Source organism: Myodes glareolus, chromosome 21 (genome assembly GCF_982192425.1).
Source record: "Myodes glareolus chromosome 21, mMyoGla1.1, whole genome shotgun sequence".
Classification (NCBI taxonomy): domain Eukaryota; kingdom Metazoa; phylum Chordata; class Mammalia; order Rodentia; family Cricetidae; genus Myodes; species Myodes glareolus.
This window is the reverse complement of record NC_142046.1, coordinates 35107871-35127893: the sequence shown is the minus strand read 5'-3', so window position 1 is coordinate 35127893 and position 20023 is coordinate 35107871. Positions and strand designations below refer to the sequence as shown.

General features: G+C 44.2%; 1 protein-coding gene across 6 annotated transcripts in view; it reads left to right on the top strand.

Moving 5' to 3' along the window:
- Positions 1-20023, top strand: part of Neb (nebulin) — a 182921-nt gene that overhangs the window by 125177 nt on the left and 37721 nt on the right. For 3 of the 6 annotated variants that reach the window (XM_087899948.1, XM_087899947.1, XM_087899944.1), the window contains 21 exons: positions 91-195; positions 442-549; positions 2181-2294; positions 2786-2983; positions 3303-3407; positions 4029-4133; positions 5268-5375; positions 5867-5971; positions 7714-7821; positions 8423-8527; positions 8769-8873; positions 10028-10126; positions 10532-10642; positions 11429-11533; positions 12171-12275; positions 12699-12803; positions 14795-14899; positions 15071-15175; positions 15925-16029; positions 17408-17512; positions 18839-18943. In XM_087899948.1, the coding sequence (XP_087756074.1) occupies positions 91-195; positions 442-549; positions 2181-2294; positions 2786-2983; positions 3303-3407; positions 4029-4133; positions 5268-5375; positions 5867-5971; positions 7714-7821; positions 8423-8527; positions 8769-8873; positions 10028-10126; positions 10532-10642; positions 11429-11533; positions 12171-12275; positions 12699-12803; positions 14795-14899; positions 15071-15175; positions 15925-16029; positions 17408-17512; positions 18839-18943 (2316 nt within the window). Of the gene's footprint in view, positions 1-90; positions 196-441; positions 550-2180; positions 2295-2785; positions 2984-3302; positions 3408-4028; positions 4134-5267; positions 5376-5866; positions 5972-7713; positions 7822-8422; positions 8528-8768; positions 8874-10027; positions 10127-10531; positions 10643-11428; positions 11534-12170; positions 12276-12698; positions 12804-14794; positions 14900-15070; positions 15176-15924; positions 16030-17407; positions 17513-18838; positions 18944-19542; positions 19648-20023 lie in introns of all 6 variants that reach the window. The other 3 variants (XM_087899946.1, XM_087899942.1, XM_087899945.1) reach the window with 2 other exon arrangements.

Genomic DNA, 20023 nt, shown 5'->3' with positions numbered 1-20023 from the left:
GTCCTTGTCCTCCCTGTGGGGTAAGCCCTTCCTTGTCTTCAGAGGTCTTCCACCAGCAGATGTGCGGAAGTCGCTCCTTTCTGTCTGCAGGTGAAATATAAAGAAAATTATCATCAGATTAAGGACAAGTATACCACGGTGCTAGAGACTGCCGATTACGACAGAACCAAGAACCTGAAGAGCCTTTACAGCAGTGTGAGTTGTCCATTCCCCTTCAGAGACAGGCTTTAAAAAATAGGGATAAAACCTTTCCATAAAGGTTTGTCCAGTTTTCCCTGAACCATCAAATTCCCATTTTCCCAATAAATCCTCGCTATACAGCTAAACGTCACATTGGAAGAATGCCCCGGGGTTAACAAAGCCCATCTGAGACACAGGAGATTATGTAGGGGCTAACCAGAGCACGGTGCCTGTATTCACAAAATTTTATATCTCTTCCAGAACATATACAAAGAGGCCTGGGATAAGGTGAAAGCCACCAGCTATAACCTGCCAACCAGCACCTTGTCCCTGACACATGCCAAGAACCAGAAGCACCTGGCCAGTCATGTAAGTCAAGTACAAGCCTCACAGCCTCCCCTCACCCTTGCTCTCCGCCCCCCTCATACCAAGAAGTCCCCAGGCTTTTCTGATGTTGCCCAGAAGCACCCCCAACACCCCCAGGGGTGTCTCGCAAAAACTTCTAATAGCTTGGCACCAAAGTCCCTGCTCATTACCTCCTCCAGGGGCGTTGTAGTCCCTGGAGAGTCACGCTTACCAGCCAGGAGGACACCGGTACAGTCGTTCAGGCTCCCAGTGTGCAGATAGCATGGCTGGGCAGCCTCTGCTTCAGCCAGCAGAGAAGCGAGAAAGCCAACACAAACCACCATAAGAATGGAGCGTTGCCAGCCAGGCCTGGTGGCTCACAACTACAAGTCCAGCATGGGGAACACTACGGCAAGAAGATTGCTGTGGGTTCAAGGCCAGTCTAGCCTACAGTAGTGGGTTTCAGTCTTGCCTGGACTAAAGTAAGATCCTGCCTCAGAAAACAAAACCAAAAGTAGGGTGTTTTGCTGGAAGTAGGTGAGAGCTGGTCCAGAGCTAAGCTGAGGGGTGTGTAACTGTAGCTGGTTTTCACACCGTTACCAGAGAAGCCTTTGTGGCCGAGGAGCATGCCCCTCGTTTGGATTGGCGAATGCACTTTACAGAGCCCCGGGGAGGCGCCTCTTCTCCTGTTGCAGATGCTGGGCAGAACATTGTTAAAATGAGGGTGGGGGGGAATTAAGGATCCCAACATCCATTGGAAATAATTTTAAGGGGGAAAATAGAGTTCCTGTGAAGGCTGACTTTTCACAGCTGAGGGTAGATCAGCTCAGAGAGGCTGAAATATTGTGTCCTGGTATTTGTTTGGGATTTGGGTGGAAATTCTGTTTGGCTTCTAGTTGATGAAGCAGCCCCCTCCCCCACTGTCTCTGAGAATGGCTCTCTGGGTCCCGAGAGCCTGTGTGTTGGTCCCATGCCCCGGAGGCTGCCTCTTACCTCTGCCTTGTCCCTAGCTCGTTGCGTTGCAGAGTATTGATTAACAAGTGATACAAACTAAAATCTAAAGACTGACTGAACTACCTTTGGAAACACTTGGAGACACTGAAATTCAAGAATTATTGCTCTCCACCACAGGCCATTGCATGTCTCAATGGCAAAGGTTCTGAGCGCAGTCTGAACCTTTCACGCGGGAGAACAGAAAGAGAAGAGACGATTTAACAGTCTGCTTACCACAAGCTGGGGCGTGGCTCAGGACAGTGCACGTTGCTCAGTGGCAGGCTGTTTGCCTTGCACGTTCAAGGCCCTGGGTTTGATCCTCATCATTACAAACATTTTAACCACCTAAGGTGTTTAATCCTAGAAGTAAGGTGTAGTAGCAGCAGTATGTGACGTGGGCACTTAAAAACAATACAGTTTTATAGCCTGGTCCAGGATAAAAAGGATGCGGCCTGGTTGCAGCCTCACGATGACCCTGTACTGGCTCTAGTGTCTTTGTGTGGGTCCTAACATGAGCACTGGGAAGTGCTCCAGTCCCCGATCCACAGCACATCATCTGGATCTTGGAGGCAGAACCTTTGTCCCACGCTTTTTTTTTTTTTTTTAAAAAAAAGTAAGTCTTTACTTTTCATGTTTTATCTTTTTCTACTTGTTCTCTATAGATCAAATACCGAGAAGAATATGAAAAATTCAAAGCTCTTTACACATTGCCGAAAAGCGTTGAAGACGACCCAAACACAGTGCGGTGTCTCCGGGTGGGCAAGCTTAACATCGATGTGAGTACCGGCAAAGGCTTGAGTGAGCACAGAAGCTGAATCAAGTAGTCACGTGGTATCAGTTGTCCTATGAAACCAGGCACGTGGCACTGGTTGTACATACAGAAAGAAGCTAAGTATTATCCCAGCCCATGCTTTAGCAAACGGTTCTGGAGGCTGATAGATAAAATGAGTAAGAGGTAAGTATGCTTGCTGCTCTTAGAGGGGACCCAAGTTTAGTTCTCAGAACCCATGTCAGGCAACTCACAACTGCCTGGAACTCCAGCTCCAGGGGCCCCACATGCATGTGATGCACACTCACTCATACACGCACACAGACACATGCATAAAAATAAAAATGGATCTTTAAAAAAAATAGCCTGGTTTGAATCTATACAAGATGCAAGAAGATTCCAGCTTCCACCCATCCCCCACTGCAAGCTGGAGAAGACAGACGTTGCATGACGATACAGCAGCTTTCTGGTAACTGGGATGCAACTTGGCTTTCACAGCGCCTGTACAGGTCCGTGTATGAAAAGAACAAGATGAAAATCCACACCGTGCCCGACATGGTGGAGATGGTGACGGCCAAGGATTCTCAGAAGAAAGTCAGCGAGGTCGACTACCGCCTGCGCCTCCATGAATGGATTTGCCACCCCGACTTACAAGTCAACAGTCACGTCAGGAAAGTGACTGACCAGATCAGCGACGTAAGCCCATTGCTTAGGAGGACCCCCATGGTCGCCCCACCATCCTCCTCCTGCCACCTGATGAACAGCAGGCTCGTCTGGATAGCCACATTGGCTTTTGTCCCTCTCGCTTTCCTATCCATGGGTCTGAGGGGTTTGGGAGCGATCCCTGGAAGCGGGGCTGAGCAGATCCCTGTGGCTTCTCAGCCTCTGTCCAGAAACTTTTGCTTTTTGTTCCTTCCCAGTGTCACCTGGGTCTAGGCTATGTCTATTCTTTGCTCTTCGAGAACTGGTCAGATTATTTGATTCTTATCCTCTGCATCTACCGAAACCCCCCTAGATTGTGTACAAGGATGACCTCACCTGGCTGAAGGGCATTGGTTGCTACGTCTGGGACACTCCTGAAATTCTCCATGCAAAACACGCTTATGATCTACGCAACGACGTGAGTGTCTTCGGTTTCTTGGTCTGGGCACGCCTCTGCACAATCTAGAGGCAAGGAAACAATGCTTAAAACGAGAAGAGTGCCACGGCACCGTTGTAAATTAAGCCTTGCTGAGGGTGGCTAAGCTGGAGAAAGATGCTAAAAACATAATATTCCCTTCTCAGCATTTTTAGCATTTTTAGCATTTTTAGCATTTAGCATTTCTATCAAACAACCTGACCCAGCTGTGTCACGCTCCTCTGTGGAGAAGTGACTCCAAGCTCTCCTCTTCGCCTTTTAAACTATTTCGAATATATTAATGAGCACATATTTTTTACTATAGGAAAAACTCATCTGTTAGGATAGTAGATGGGATTTAGTCATAAGGTACAGGGAAATTTGCCAGACAATGTAATATGACAGGATTTCAGCAAGAGCTGTCCGAGGAGAGCAGCCGTCACACCTTCTAGATAACTCTAAAGCCCCCTATGATTGTTAACACTGGTAGTGTGGGCGGTTATAAAATTCACATCCATCCTGTGCACATTGTTGATGGGTGTGACTCTCCAGCCCTCTGTAAAAGAATGTGCTGCCCGCTACAGTCGATGCCCCAGCACAGGCTTGCTTGCTTCTTCCTGGCAGATCAAGTACAAAGCTCACGTGCAGAAGACGCGGAATGACTACAAGCTGGTGACCGACACGCCGGTCTACGTTCAGGCTGTCAAGAGTGGGAAGCAGCTGAGTGATGTAAGCCCTCCCTGGGGAAGCGACTTTGGGTAGCAGTGAAGATGGGGCATGGCCCAACCAAAGACTGGGCAACACCAGCCTTTCCTAACTGGGTGCTAGACTTGGTGCCTTAGAAAGGGCCTGCACAGCCCCCTCTCCCTAACACCCGGAGTGTCAGCAGTTTGCAGGGGTGACGTCGTGAGTGAGTTTGTCAAATGCTTTGTTGATAGAGCATCCCGTGCTGGTTTTTTTTTATGCTATACTCTGTATTGTTAGAGGCATTTATGTCTGTCTCCCTGTCTAGACTTTCTGTTAATGAGAGCCGACTGGTAGAATTGGAAGGAAGTGGGCTGCGATGTTAAGGATGTGGGTTGGAGTCCTGCCTCTGCCACATAATCCAAGCCTGGGAAAAGCTTCTAACTCCTCCAAGGCCTGTGTGTAAAATGGATTGTGCACGTATTCCCTGTCAAGCCTGAGAGCAGGCAGGGAGCCACCAAGCTGTCCTTGGTCAATTAAATGCACAGGTAGCAAGTAAATAACAGATCCCGCCCGGGAAGAGAAGGTTCCTACCTATTGTCTTGACTCCTGGAGGGGAGATGGCCACCCCTGTTTCTGACACTTGAGATGGGCCGTCCACCTTTCAGGGGTATCTGCAGCCTTGGTTCTGACTCCACTGCATAAAAAGACACAGTTACAGAGCAGAGGTCTCTGGGTTCATTTGTTCTTTTTCTCTCCCTCACAGAAGCAATGGGAATAACTATTTCATTTGTCTTTCAGTTTTAGAGAGTTCATTCCATGGTTTCTTGGTCCTGGGTCCTTGGGTAGATACCATAGTGGTAGAAGCATGTGGGAAAGGCCAGTTCTCTGCCTGTGGCAGAGAGGAAGGAGAGAGAGGGGCAGGGAAGCAGGCCTGTGACAAGAATCTGCCCCCGCTGACCAACTTCCTCCAGCTAAGTCTCAACTTGCAAAATAGTGCCACCAGATCAGGTCCAAGCAGTGACGGCAGGGGCAGGGGTTCATATTTGTAGCACTAAGCAAAGGCCGCCTTCGCCCTTTTCATAGTCTTTAAAGAGACCATGGATTTCCGTTTGTTCTGTGTCTTTCTAACAATGCTCCCACAGTCTGAATCAACTGACCTTACCTCTCTACACCCAGGCTGTCTATCACTATGACTATGTGCACAGCATCAGAGGCAAAGTGGCCCCAACCACAAAAACCGTGGATCTGGACCGGGCCCTCCATGCGTACAAGCTTCAGAGTGAGGTGGGTGTTGGGAAAGGGAGTATCTGCAGAGAGAAACCCCAGCCGCAGGGCACCTAGAGGCATGCTTTCTTATGTATGCCTCCTCATTGACTGATCTTGTAAGATCCACTCAAAGAGTTGAACAATAAACAGCATGCCTTGCTTTCCTTCTTGACTAATGGGATCCTCCTATCAAGCAGTCAAACAGATAAAAAAAAAAAAATGGGCGTGTTGTTGACCAATATTTGCAAGTCAGAAAGAAGAGAGCTGGCACACTGTCACTGCTCTTAAAAACCTCGAAATCACAATGACAGAGTTAGGGCATTTGATTCTAAAGGGCTACTAACCGGAAGGGATAAAGGCGGAAGTCGCTGAATGTGAAGAACTCGGGCCCTACCCTTCGCTCCCTTTCCTATGCCTGACCAAAAATCTAACAAACTGCCTGCGATGTGTTTCACTAGATGTTATTTGACGCCAGAAGACATTTCACTTGCTCTTTTTCATTCGGGCAGAATTTGTACAAGAAAGGCCTGCGCTACCTGCCCACGGGGTACAGGCTCCCAGGGGATACCCCTCACTTCAATCACGCCAAGGACATGCGCTACATGAGTAGCTACGTGAGTGCTCTTCCTTCTGTCGGGGCCTGAAATCTGACCGTGCAGAGACTAATGTTAGCATCGATTCTCGTGCTCAAACGACACCCAGAAGGCTCAACCTGGTGGTGGACAGGGCGGGGGCAGACAGCACGTTTGCCGGGGATGAGATGCACTGGCTCTTCGACATACTGTCTGGTAGCACCTGCATACGCCAGTGGGTTACAACAGGACAGCCTGGGCACCTCGGCTCAGTGTTGAGCGCTGTCAAGATGCCTCTGTCTCAGCTGGCCTGGGACTGGAAACATCCCAAGCTCTCCCCCACATCATTTACTGGGAACACAAAGTTTACTTAGGAGGCGTCACTGTGTGTCCCTTTGAAGAGACTACTTACAGAGCCACTGAACCTGACACTTACCTTGGTTTTTAACGTCTGTACTCGGTTCATGGGCTATCTAGACTCCACTGCCTGTTATTTGCTGCTGGGAGGTCCACTGATACTTCCCTTTCCTGGATTTCCTGAGTGCCAGCATAGACCTGAGACGTGTACTCCAGGGGCAATTCTTAGAAGAGTGTGGTAGTCTACAGGCCGTACCATGAGCCCGCCATTGGCTAGAGACCAAGATTCAGCTCTGTCTCGTTGGTGCTCATTTTTAGAGTCTTGAGAATCAGCTGTGCTAATGACACAGTGCTGCCGTGGCCCAATAATGCAGTTCCAAAGCAGACACAAACAAATTTAAGAATCAAACCTGCTATTTTTAGAAATCAGTCTATAAAATGTCATCAGTATTAAAAATGTCATCTTGGTTCTTTGTCCTTGGTCCTATTTCCTAATTTTCAAACCACTTTGAGACTAAAATGGTAGATATTTCTTAGGTTTTCCTCACTTGTAGCATGAGGGCCAGCTTGTTGGGGTTTCTGTCCCGCCCGGTACCCCAACAGCCGGCAAATCCCAAACAGAAATTACACATAGGACTCCATAAGGTTATAAACTGATTGGCCCATTAGGTCAGGCTTCTTGTTAACTCTTATAACATATATTACCCCATTATCCTTATCTATGTTAGCCACATGGGCTCAGTACCTTTCTCAATGTGACAGCTTACATGTTGCCTCTTCGGTGGTCTGCGCAGGAGTGGCTGAGAGAGAGCTTCTGCTTCCAGAATACTCCCAGTCTCTTTGCTCCACCCCTACTTCCTGTCTGGCTTTCCCGACTATACTGACTGCCTGGCCAATCAGCGTTTTATTAAAATATGATTGACAGAATACAGATAATTCTCCCGCACCACTCACTTCCTACAAATAGATTTCACCCGGAAGGGAATTTTTTTTTAACCTTTCCAGACATGTCTTTATCATTCAACTAATAACTTTCAAGGTTAAGACAACACTAAAATTGTGTCACTGAGGCCAATGAGATAGTGCAAAGGGTAAAAACGTATGCTGTGCAAGCCTGACACCAGATTTGACCCCAAAGCCCATGGTGGAAGGAGGAACAGATTCCAGAGAGTTGACCTCTGACATCCACATGCATGTTACACACATGTACCTGTACCCACACACACATGGCATGTACATACACACACAGTATTAGTAACAAAATAACATTTAATGGATGTCATATTTATTCAAATTATGGCTAGTTCTTACTCTTGGCGTTTAGAGAATAAATTTCAAATCAAGACACAATCTCTTTTCTAACTGAGAAATATAGTACAGTTCTCTGTGTAGCCATTACTGATCTCAGTCTGATTTTGCTTTTGCAGTTCAAATACAAAGAAGCCTATGAACACATCAAGGCATATGGGTACACACTTGGTCCCAAGGATGTCCCATTCGTCCATGTCCGGAGAGTCAACAACGTTACTAGTGAGGTACTGTGAACACTTATTCTCGGAGAAAAATACTGAATTGAAAATCATGACTTTGGGGGACCTTGGGAGAGGGTTGAAGGGGAGGAGAGAGGCAGGGAGGGAGCAGAGAAAAATGTAGAGGTCAATAAAAATCAATACAAATAAAAATAAAATCAAATCATAACTTTACTTGAAATGCATTAAGAATTTCTTGGGCTTCATCTGTAAGTTTACAGACTGGAAGACAGTATGAGGACCCTATTTTGATTCTTGTATCCCTCATAATTCATAATAAAGACTTGGTTCCATAGACTATGATGATATTTGTGCAACATCTTTCATTAGATTACATTTTTGTCTGACTTACAGCCCTGATTTTCATCAGCTGTATTTGTACCTCTGTCCCACTAAGCAACTACATCATGGGATAAAGACCACTTTGCCCTCCAACTTCGTCACCGAAATGAAATAAGCATTTTCTCTTATGCTAATCTTAAATCATTTTATAGTCTCAGAGTTTCCTCTCTTGGTTCTTTGTGTAAAGTATTCCATTGTTTCTTAGTCAGTAAATGCCCCTGTGTCCCTGCCCCAAACACCTAGAATGGTTTCTCCTTCCCTGCAGAGACTGTACCGAGAATTGTATCATAAACTAAAAGACAAGATACACACAACTCCAGACACACCTGAGATCCGCCAAGTCAAGAAGACACAGGAAGCTGTCAGTGAGGTGAGAATGCTGGGGGGCAGGTAGACCATCACCCAGGGAGAATGCTGGGGAGTGGACAGGCCATCACCCAGGGAGAATGCTGGGGAGCAGGCAGGCCATTACCCAAGGAGAATGCTGGGGACAGGCAGGCCATCACCCAGGGAGAATTCTGGGGAGTGGACAGGCCATCACCCAGGGAGAAACGCTGGCCATTTGCTCTCTAATGTGAGTTTCTTTTTTTTTTTTTTTTTTTTGTCTTTAGTTGATCTATAAATCAGACTTCTTCAAGATGCAGGGCCACATGATCTCTCTGCCGTACACACCCCAAGTGTTGCACTGTCGCTACGTGGGAGACATCACCAGCGACGTAAGCATCCTGTAGGCTCTTGTTTTTGGAGTCCTACCAAGAAGTAGCCTTGCTTTTTCGCATTGAAGACACTCAGTGGTCTTTGAAAAGCCTTTTTCAGTGCTCGTTTCTTAACTAAATGTACAATTTGGAGGTGAAATTGTTAAGGGAACTCCTACAGGTCTGCAACCACAGGGAAAGTCAGGAGAAAACTCGTGGAGGAGGAGGAGGGCAGCCACCATGCTTGTTCTTTCAGTGACTGCCGCTCTACATCAGCGCGTAAGGTCTTTACCAGCTCCTACCGTTCAAGTGCCCTGCATCCCAGGTCACATTAGCTTTCTTCCCCCTCCTGGTCCTGGTGGCACTCCCTCGTAGCATCTTCCTATTGCCATTAGGAACAGAACTCCTTAGGGATCTCCTTTTCCTGGTGAACCAACCCCTTAAATCTGTGAATTTTTTCCCCTTAATGTGATAACACAACATTAGTGCCCTCCCCTCAACTCAGGGTTAGAGATTCAACTATGGTCTGAATGCAAGCAGAGTAATATCAGAAGGTATACATGCTGAGTCAAGATGAAAACCACAGTGTTCCCTTGTATTGGTGGAGGAGGGTACCTTCCATAGACCACTTCCCAAGGGATGCATCAAATCATGGACAGTACCAAACCGTGACTATACTGTCGTTAAATACATGCTCTGAATAAAGTTTAATTTGTGAATTAGGTATAAGAGATTAAGCTTCACAACTAATAATACAGTAGAATAATCATAATAATATGCTAAGATAAAAGATATTTAAAATATAAAAACTACTTTGTTTGTTTGGTTGGTTTGGTTTTTTGAGACAGGGTTTCTCTGCAGCTTTAGAGCCTGTCCTGGAACTAGCTCTTGTAGACCAGGCTGGCCTCAGACTCACAGAGAACCGCCCGCCTCTGCCTCCTGAGGGCTGGGATTAAAGGCATGCACCACTATCATCTGGAAAAAAAAACCCCTGCTTTTTCTGGAATATTTCATTTCATATTTTTTCATTACAGTTAACAATGAAAAGCTGAAACCACAGAAAGCAAACCTGTGATAGGGAGAGCACTGTGCACTGACAAAGAAGTGTGGCCGTCCTGTGCGTTTGTCGCGCATTTATATTGGCTCACAACCAGCTGTCTATGTTTGCCCCACAGATTAAATACAAAGAGGACTTGCAGATCTTGAAGGGACTTGGCTGCTTCCTGTATGACACTCCTGACATGGTCCGCTCCCGGCACCTAAGGAAACTCTGGGTGAGGTCACACCTTCACAGGATACAGCTTCCCCACTCGTGTATCATGCATCCCATTGGTAGCTTCCAGTGGGAGGAGGGGAGGGCAGAACAAATCTCAGCCTACATCTATATTTGAGGAGAAATTTGCCATAAACCCACTTAAGTAGGTCATGATTTGCTTATGATGATCCACACATGCCTGTTAGAAAGGTAATGAACTTAGTTAAATGATCATTGCTTTTGTTCTTGCCTAGGAGGATGAAGGTGGGGGCCGGGAGATATAGGGTGGACATCATTGAGACTCTTAGTATCCCAGGACACAGTCAAAGCCTGCTCAGTTTGCATGTGCCAGTCATCTGGAAGACGTGCCATGCAGTCCCTTCAATAACTAACCAGTTTGTCTTTCTGGCTTTCCTCTCCTAAGTCAAATTACCTGTACACTGATAATGCCAGGAAGATGCGAGACAAGTACCAAGTGGTGCTTGACACCCCAGAGTACAGAAAAGTGCAAGAACTGAAGACCCATCTGAGTGAGGTAAGGGTCCATCATCTGTCTTGAGGGGCAAACAGACTGGCTGGATCGAGCTACTCAAAAGATTCTTAGTTCCTGTCCATGATGACCAATATTCAGTGATGGCAGGAAAAAATGTCCCTTCTTCCCTTGACTGCAGAGTGACCCAATGTCTCTGTTAATCAGTTGGCCTTACATTGGCTCAATTTGTTTGTTTAATTTTCTCTTTTTGCAGAATGGACATTAATATTTGCCTTTCTACAACTAAGGCAAATAAGAGACTTGAGATGACTTGATAATTTAGAAAGTCTTTATACTGAACAATTGTCTGCAAACTAAAGCTAATTCAAGTTTTTCTGTCTTGAGTATATGAGGAATATAGTAATAGTAATGTCAGCTATTGAAAGACTTGATAATATCTGCTGTATTGATGCCATGGGGGCAAAGGAAAGAAGCTTCTAGAGGCAAATAATCATAAACCATCATTTTAGAGCACTGGTTCTCAACTTGGGGGTCAAGTGACCCTTAAACAGGGGTCACCTAAGACCATCAAAAAACACAAATATTTACGTTACAGTTCAGAAAAGTAGCAAAATTACAGTTATGAAGTAGCAATGAAAATAATTTTGTTATAGGAAGTCACCACAACATGAGGAACTGTATTAAAGGGTCAAAGCAGTAGGGAGGTTGGGAACCACGAATTTAGAAGGAAGAAACTTACTTAGCCTGTTGCAGTAGTAGGTTGCCTGCCTTCCCCACGAGTAAGCAGTCAGGGCGTCTAGGGACAATGATGGCTTGTTTTGCATCTAGCTGGTGTACAGAGCTACAGGCAAGAAGCTAAAGTCCGTCTTCACTTCAGTCCCCGACACTCCTGACCTCCTAAGAGCCAAGCGAGGACAGAAGCTTCAGAGTCAGGTAATGCCTGCCATTAATGAATGTTGATTAGCCCGCCATGGGACAGTAGTGTCTGCTTGACCTTCTTAGGCTGGTAGCTGACATAATTGGTTGTCTTTGCTGTAGTCTGTGCCCACTAACATTGCAGTTTTCTTCAAGACTATCAGAATCCTGATGCTTTTACAGGCAAAGGATACCATGTCTTCTTTGCTAAGGGCTGTCTAATTTTGTCCTCAGATGAGTGGTTATGGACTCTCAGGAGTAAAAAATGATTTTTTGATCACTTCAAGGATGTGTCTGTTATCTACAGGCAAACGAAACTCTGTGTCACACCTGCAGGCAATGCTAGGGAGAAAGGATGCCGAAGGATCTTTCAGAATCCTCCCAGTCTTCTCTTAGCATTCTTTATCACATGGCTTTACACTGGACCATACCCAGCAGAAGAACTGTTAGACGACCGGTTTGTGGGTGGGTGTTTTCAAATGACACATACAGAGAAACAAACTCACAAACACATATACCAACAACAACCTCGAGCAACCAAACACACACACACACATACACACACACATGCGCACGCGCGCAAAAATAAAGACTCAAAATTAAGAGGACAGGTGAAATTGTGTCTCTGACTCTTCTCTGCTCTCTTGTTACCCAGTATCTCTATGTTGAGTTGGCCACTAAAGAGAGGCCCCATCACCACGCTGGAAACCAGACCACAGCCTTGCAACATGCTAAAGACGTGAAGGACTTGGTCAGCGAGGTAAGATGGGGATTCTACACAACGTACCCGTTTGCCAAGGAATACTTCCAAAGCCTTCCTCTGCTATTTCTGATGAGAATTTTCTCACTACAAAGTGGGCTCGGCATCACCCAGCCGCAGAAGTTGTACTCTACAAATGAAATATGCTGTGCCTTTCCCTTAGATCTGTGATTTGGGTGTAAATTGGGGAGGGTTAAATCACAAACTCGGGCTGGTGCCACGACTCTGCCAGGAGAGTGCTTGCAGTATAAGCCTAATAACCTAAGTTCAGGGTCCAGAACCCACAGAAAATGAGAAGAACCAACTCCACAGAGTTACCCTCAGACTTCCATGCATATGCCCCAAACACACAGACATGCTAATACACCACGATAATTGTAATAAGATCTGAACTTGTCTTTCTCTGCTATTTTTGTATCTTAGAACAAGTACAAGATTCAATATGAAAAGATGAAGGACAAGTATACACCAGTTGCAGACACGCCAATCCTCATCAGAGCCAAGAGGGCCTACTGGAACGCCAGTGATGTGAGCATCCCTTCCTTCTTTCTCCTGCTGCGATGGGGAGAGCTACGGTTATCCAGCAACACAGACTGTTCCGTCACAGCCATAGCTGAAAGTCGTTGCCCACAACGTGAATCAGGAAAGAACACATAGTCGCACAGTACCAATCCAGCAAAGTAGCTAAGAACTGTGTGGAGATGCTACAAGCTATTCGTCATCTCTTAGGCAACAATATGACCCTCCTTGTAATTTTTGGGTAGCATCCTAGAGATACTTGGTAGCTAATTTACTTAGATATAAAATCATGGTCTTGGATGCAGACAAACATAGATTCAATTCAGTTGCCTGCTCTTCAAGTCCATATAATTTACCTAATTTTTCTTGTGTGTGAAATAGAATGAGAAAATGAGAAACGCGATAATGACCTAAGAATGCACAAGAAAACGTGAACAATGTGTCTATTGCACTACTTTATCAATGCTTGGGAAATGCTCTCGTCTGTCTCTTAATTGACTAATATAGTGTGTGGGTGCCAGGATACGTGACCACAGCAGCTAGAATCAGAGGGTGGACTTTCATTGTACCCATCACCTGTTCAGCGACATGTCTGCCTTTCACTAGTAACAAGTTTATCTGTTTTTGAAGACAGGAATTATTAGTCCACTTGATGAGGTGCCCAGCTCCTCCTGGCTTTGTGACTCAGAACTCAACTGCAGATTTGCTACATCTATTGCCACAACCCTTCATGGGTTGGACAACTTGAGACTTACACCCAGTCAAAAGCCTCAGTCAGGACCACGTGTCCACAATATAGCTCTAGATTTCATGGCCACACAAAGGAATTAGTAGGAAAGAGACATTTCCAGTTAGCATTTAAAATGCAAGATGAGAAAGCCATAGATTCTCCTCTAACTCCGGACAGTTCTAGTCTTGTGACATCGCCTGTCTTTATCATTCAAGGTTACTGCTGAATTTTCCCCATTTTGTTTTGTTTTCTTGAGACAGACTTTTACATTGTAGCTGAAGGTAGCCTATCATTTACTGTGTAGCCCAAATTAGCCTCAAACTCACAAGAGTCCCTCCCAAGTACTGGAAGCTCACTGCTGGAGCCACTCTGACCAACATTGCCCCCACTATTAATTTGTGTCAAATTTAATTTTCTTTGCACGGGGGTGGCCACACACTGAAATTGATCCCAGAGTCTGCCAGTGCCCCGGAGCTTGCCCTCTGCCAGTTTTCAAATCCTTTATCTTTAAAACAGCACCAATTCCAAGAACCTTGATCTTTAAAATCACCCAGTGCAACAAGGGTGGTAGCTGGTATTAATTTTTAATATGTCAGCCATGGCTGACCCCACAAGTAATTTTCTAACATCACCCATGTAAAGAACAAAGCGTTTCAGAAAAGATGTCTTGGTTGGGAAGCAGACTGCCTAGAGAAGTGATCTTACGTCAGTGAGATGAGTAGAACAGCCATCCACAAAGACAACAGTCATGGTCAAATGAAATGTCAAGATTGCTTAGTGTAAAAGTCATTTTAACAGCAGGAGGTGGGAGTCGAATCTCTGCCCCATCCATGTACATAGTATGGCTTAGCAAGGCTGTGATCTTCATTGCTTTCATCTTTCTCCAAAATAGAATTAACACTTACATACATTTCTTTCTTATGTTAGTAGTCTTAGATTTAAAGAAAAACAGCGAAATCATACAGAGAATTCTAACAAGCCCCCCATAGTTTCCCCATCACTAATGACTCTCAGGCATTTGTCACCTTCAGTGAACCATGATCCATACATTATTACCTTATCAAGCCACGTCATTTTTTTGGATTATGAAGTTTTCCCTCATGTCTTTTTTTTTCTAACATCTGGGATAACCTTTCAAACTTTTCCCTAAATCTGTTTGTGAGGAAAATCTAAAAGAGAAACTCAAGAGAGTTGGAGCTTTGCAGAACTGAATTATTTAACGTGGTAGTTCATTAATCTTCATGATTGGTGTTGTATTCTCTCTTAACAGCTTCGCTACAAAGAGACATTTCAAAAGACTAAAGGGAAATATCACACCGTGAAGGATGCCCTGGACATTGTGTACCATCGCAAAGTCACAGATGACATCAGTAAAGTATGTCCCTGGATAGGACTACTTCAGAGGGGCTCTGAAACCTATCACTGTTTTGGGGTTTTTTGTTTGTTTGTTTGTTTGTTTTGTTTTTTGTTAGGGCAATCTCATTTTTCGGAAACTCCAGGGAGATGAGGTTTACATTAACTCTGAGTCTTTATATTTTTACAACAGGTAAAATACAAGGAGAACTACATGAGCCAGCTGGGAATCTGGAGTTCCATCCCCGACCGCCCAGAACACTTCCACCACCGGGCAGTCACGGATGCCGTCAGCGATGTGAGTGTCACCTCCAGTTTTCCCGTAGGAATCCATATGTCCATGTGAGCTGTGAAGCCAAGCTGGTGAAACACTCGTCTGGGTTACAGTTACATTTTTTCAGGGGTGGGGAGGAGGTGTCACGTGCCACTGTACATGAGCTATGATGGATCACGTGACGGTCGGAGAACAACTCGTGGGAGTTGGGTCTGTCACTCTGCCATTAGAGTTCTGAAGATCAAACTTAGTAATTGAACTTTATAACTTGAATAACCATATACAAGACCTAAACTCTATGGAAACAGGGCCTGGTAGATGGTTCATCAGTTACAAAGTGTGTAAACCTGAGCTTGGGAGAGGAAAAATTATACTAGAATTTGTCACCTTCTGTTTTCCTCTATGAGTCCAAGCAATATAGTTCATGCCTCTCTTGGATTCTTTGAAGAGACTGTGACAGAAAGCAATGTTTATTTAGAAAGAGGTTTCACCTCTCTGCATGAAAGCATAGCTGCCAAGCCAATAATATTCTCTGTACAAAAAGTATACTGGTTAAAGTTGATTTTGATTAATAGTAAAAATGAATATTTCTAAATATTATCAAAAAAATCATAGGAAAAAATTAGTAATTCTAGAAATGTATTTAAATAATACAGGCTATTTTACATCTTCATTATTTGGCATACTTTGGGAATCAGAGTTTCTGACTTGTTCTCTTGGTTGACTCCTAAGAGATTAATTGTTATAACTCCTTGATTTTCCTCTTCTCTCAGGTAAAATATAAAGAAGATCTGACCTGGCTCAGAGGCATTGGCTGCTATGCCTATGACACCCCTGACCTGACTCTAGCTGAACAGAACAAGACTCTCTACAGCAAGGTATAACCTTTATTCTCAAGGAGAACGGCTTCATTCATTAAATACAAACCCAGTCCACAGAGAGGAAACAGCCTTTGTAGCTTCATCCCTGTCCCGACTTCTAAATCCTGAAACTAACTCCATGCTGAACTCTTTACTGTCTTTAGAGATTTTTGATTTTGTTTTGTTTTGTTTTTCGACAGGGTCTTATTATGTAGCCAGGCTCACCTAGAACTCATTATGAGTAGATTAGGATGGCCTTGAATTCGCAGAACTCTGGCTGCCTCTGCCTCACCAAGTGCTTGGATTAAAGGCGTGTGCAGTCATGCCTGGCTAGAGATTTCTTTAGTGCTGGCCTCATTAACTGTAGCTTATTTGAATCTGATGAAAAATTATCTAGTATAGCCTGAATATATTCCTGAGTATAGTATATTCCTGAGTTCCCTCTCATTAATGGATGTGGATGATTCACCCAGCTAAAGCAGAATACAGCAGCAAATATCAAGTGTGGCTATTTTAATCTACAAACTATGTGATACAAGCTGTAAATCAAGTCTTTAGGGCCTAATTTTCCTATTTAAAAAATAAAGCAGTTGAGTTTGTTTTTAATATAAAATAAGAATCAGTCAACTTCTGATACATACCAGACAGTAGATATTTTACAGTGACTTGGTGGGCCACATTTATAATAGCACCTATTTTCTCTGTTATAATTATCTAAAATTGTAAAAACCATTCATAATTTGTAGAATTGTTTAAAAACAGGTTGCAGGGTAGCTAGGTCGTCACTCACCCCTGCTCTATAAGATTTAATTATCCGATTAGTTGCTTGAAAACTATAATCCATCTAATGGACTAAAAACTGCATTCACATGGCACATCAAAATACATTAAAGTTCAATCATCATAATATACCAAAACCGAGAAGAAATGCTTTAGATCTTTGCTCAGCGTTGAATTTGTATTTAGTAACCAACTAACGCAGTGATTCTCGAGCTGTGAGTGATGACCCCCCCTTTGGGGGTCAACGACCCTTTCATCGGGTCACCTAAGACCATCAAAAAATACTAGATATTTATATTGTGATCCATAACAGTAGCAAAATAATAGTTATGAAGCGTCAGCAAAAATAACTTTATGATTGGGGGATCACCACAACATGAGGAACTGTATGAAAGGGTCGCAGCATTGGGAGGGTTGAGATCTGCTGCTCCAATGGATAGTTTATACTGGGAATTTTGGATTGTTTTCTACTTTTCACTCCCTTAGGATGTAAGGGAAAAAAACTCAATAAAGATTTGTTAGCTCTATGAAAGCATTATTATAATTGTAAGAAAAATACCATGACTCCTCCTTAAGACTGGCTATGCAATCTAATAATTATGTTCTTGTCCCCCAGTATAAGTATAAAGAAGTATTTGAAAGGACGAAGTCAAATTTCAAGTATGTTGCTGATTGCCCAATTAACAGGCACTTCAAATACGCAACTCAGTTGATGAATGAGGTAGGTACTACTAAGTGGATTAATAAGCCCATTTCAGTTCTCTTGAGAAATCTGTAGGGCTATTTAATTAAAATCTAATATGTAGCACGATAGGAAATCTGTCCTAAATGTTCGTTCCATAGAAGGACTTGGAAAGACGGTAGACTGTCACTATCTGGTAGGCTCTGCCAAAACCTTGACTAGGTCTACCCCTCCCTCCACCTCTTCAGCACAGTCCTGTGGTGTCAGAGAAAGGAAGAAGGATTTTGTGGACTGTCGGCTAAACGCCTTTAAACTGTCGCTGGGAGAGCTAGAAGTTCAAGGTTGATTCGCTAGTCCTGCAGAGGCACCCCAAGGGAAGTGGTTAGACCCCCTGACCTTCTCAGTGGGGGTAGTTGTGCATTCAGATAGATTCTGCCACTCCCACAGAATTGAATGCACAGTAGTCCAATCTACACTCCCCCCTTTACAATCAACTCATTCTTTCCTATAGTCATTTTTGCAGTGATGTAATTTGAATATAATTCAAGCAAGTTAAAATAAGAGAACTGAGTTCTATTTGGGGAATTTTATAGTGTTCAGATGTTTCCATAGCTAAAATTATAATTTTATGCTTTCAGATAATTTGTGGATTTGCCTAAGTTCAAATATGTTAGAAAGTTAGTAAAAGACCTCGTGATGAGATTGTAGCCAGTGGTTCATTTACATGGATGACCTTTGTCAATTTCAATTATTTTTGTTTAATTTTTTTTTTTCATTTCAACACATTTCCAGGCTGGAAAACTCTGAAAAAGTACCATCAGCAGCTTCCTAGGGCAGTCTCGATAGATCTTGTTTTTCCTCTTCCATAAAGAATTCCCAGGTGTCCTCTAAAATCATCGAGTATAAATTAGCGCTGCACAATGATGGCAGCCGTGCTTGGGGATTCGTACTTAGTTACACCTTTGGGTTAGTAGAGTGAGTGATATTTTCGTAGAGCATTAATTACACTTTTGGATTCTCTCTGCCTTATTCGTTAAGCTCATAGATTACCAGCATCTCGTTTTAAATACAACGGAAGATGCCAGACATTAATAACGTGTCCTACGAAAAGGTGAAAACCTTTGGGCATGAGGTACCCCAGTTTGTCTCAGAGGTTGCTCTCTCCTAGGCTCCAGCCTTTCTCCATGTAATCTGTCTTCAGCTGTCCTTTCTGCTTCTTACATGAACAGTAAACATTGTCCTGAGAGATGTAGGGGCTCTACTAAAAATGACAGGTTTCTCCCTCACCCGAGTGTTTGGACTGAGATATTACTGTGTACCCTTGATGCCATATTCCTGCTATAATTTAATATGATGTTTGAGCAGAAAAAATACAGAGCTGACTATGAACAGCGGAAAGATAAATACCACCTGGTAGTCGATGAGCCTAGACATCTGCTGGCTAAGACCGCAGGCGACCAGATCAGCCAGGTACTGTGACGAGGCTGGCAGCGCGGCCCAAGCAGGACCGTGCTCCAAATTCTCACAAGGTGTCGTCCTGTCTGCTGCGAGGATGTCATAGGTTCTGCCTATGATATTGGACTGTTCTGTTTCAAAACATCTGTCTAGCCACCCAAAGAGCCTAGGCGCTGTTTGAGTGTGCCAGTCGATGCTCTGTGTCCTCATTTGCGCTGTGGTGAAGACGAGAAAAGAAACTGGGGCCCCCTCCCCTGCAGAGCCTGTTTGGAAACCGCAACTGTAATCTGCAACTTGAGCTGTAAAAACAAAAAGAAGTAAATCCCTGCTATCTTTTACTGTTCCGATGATGTCATCCCCATAAGGCAGTCTGGGTGGTAACGTACACGTTGCTGCCTTTGCCCTCCCCATTGGCAAGGACTGTGGATGGGCAAGAGTAAAGATTTCAGCCGCTCCCCTTGCCTCGTCCATGGGGGTCTTCACCGCACAGCTCTGTGAGCGCACAAAGCATGCTGAGCCTACATCTCTTCACTCAGAGGTGACTGGGATATAGAGCCATGGTTCTTCTGTCTTGATAAGTCTCTCTTGTGCTTCACTGCTCTTTGCATGAACAGAGAAAATATAAATCTAGTGCCAAGATGCTTCTGAAACAAGGATGTAATGAAATTCTGCGCCCAGATATGTTGACTGCCCTCTACAATACATACATGTGGAGCCAGGTAACGTCCAGCAGGGTGGGAGGAGGCGAGTGTAGACCTTCCGCGCATTCCTTTTGACGCTTTCATCGGCTTCCTCTCCCGACCCCTGCCCATGCTGCTTTCTCACGGGAAATCATATGAATATTCATTCCTTAGGAATGAAATCTGGCCATGGCCCGGGTCCTGGGCAGCCTTCATCTGTCTGCATATCCGATGCTTAGAAACCCTCCAACATCAGCTGAGTCTCCTTCACACATTTTTTTTTCAAATTGGTACAATATTGCCTTAAATTTTTTTTTAATGTTTGCTTCAAGAGACAGATTCCTTAGAAACTGAAGCATTTGGTAGATTAATAACTTTTAAAGGTCTGGATATGTAATGTTTTCTTCTAATTAAC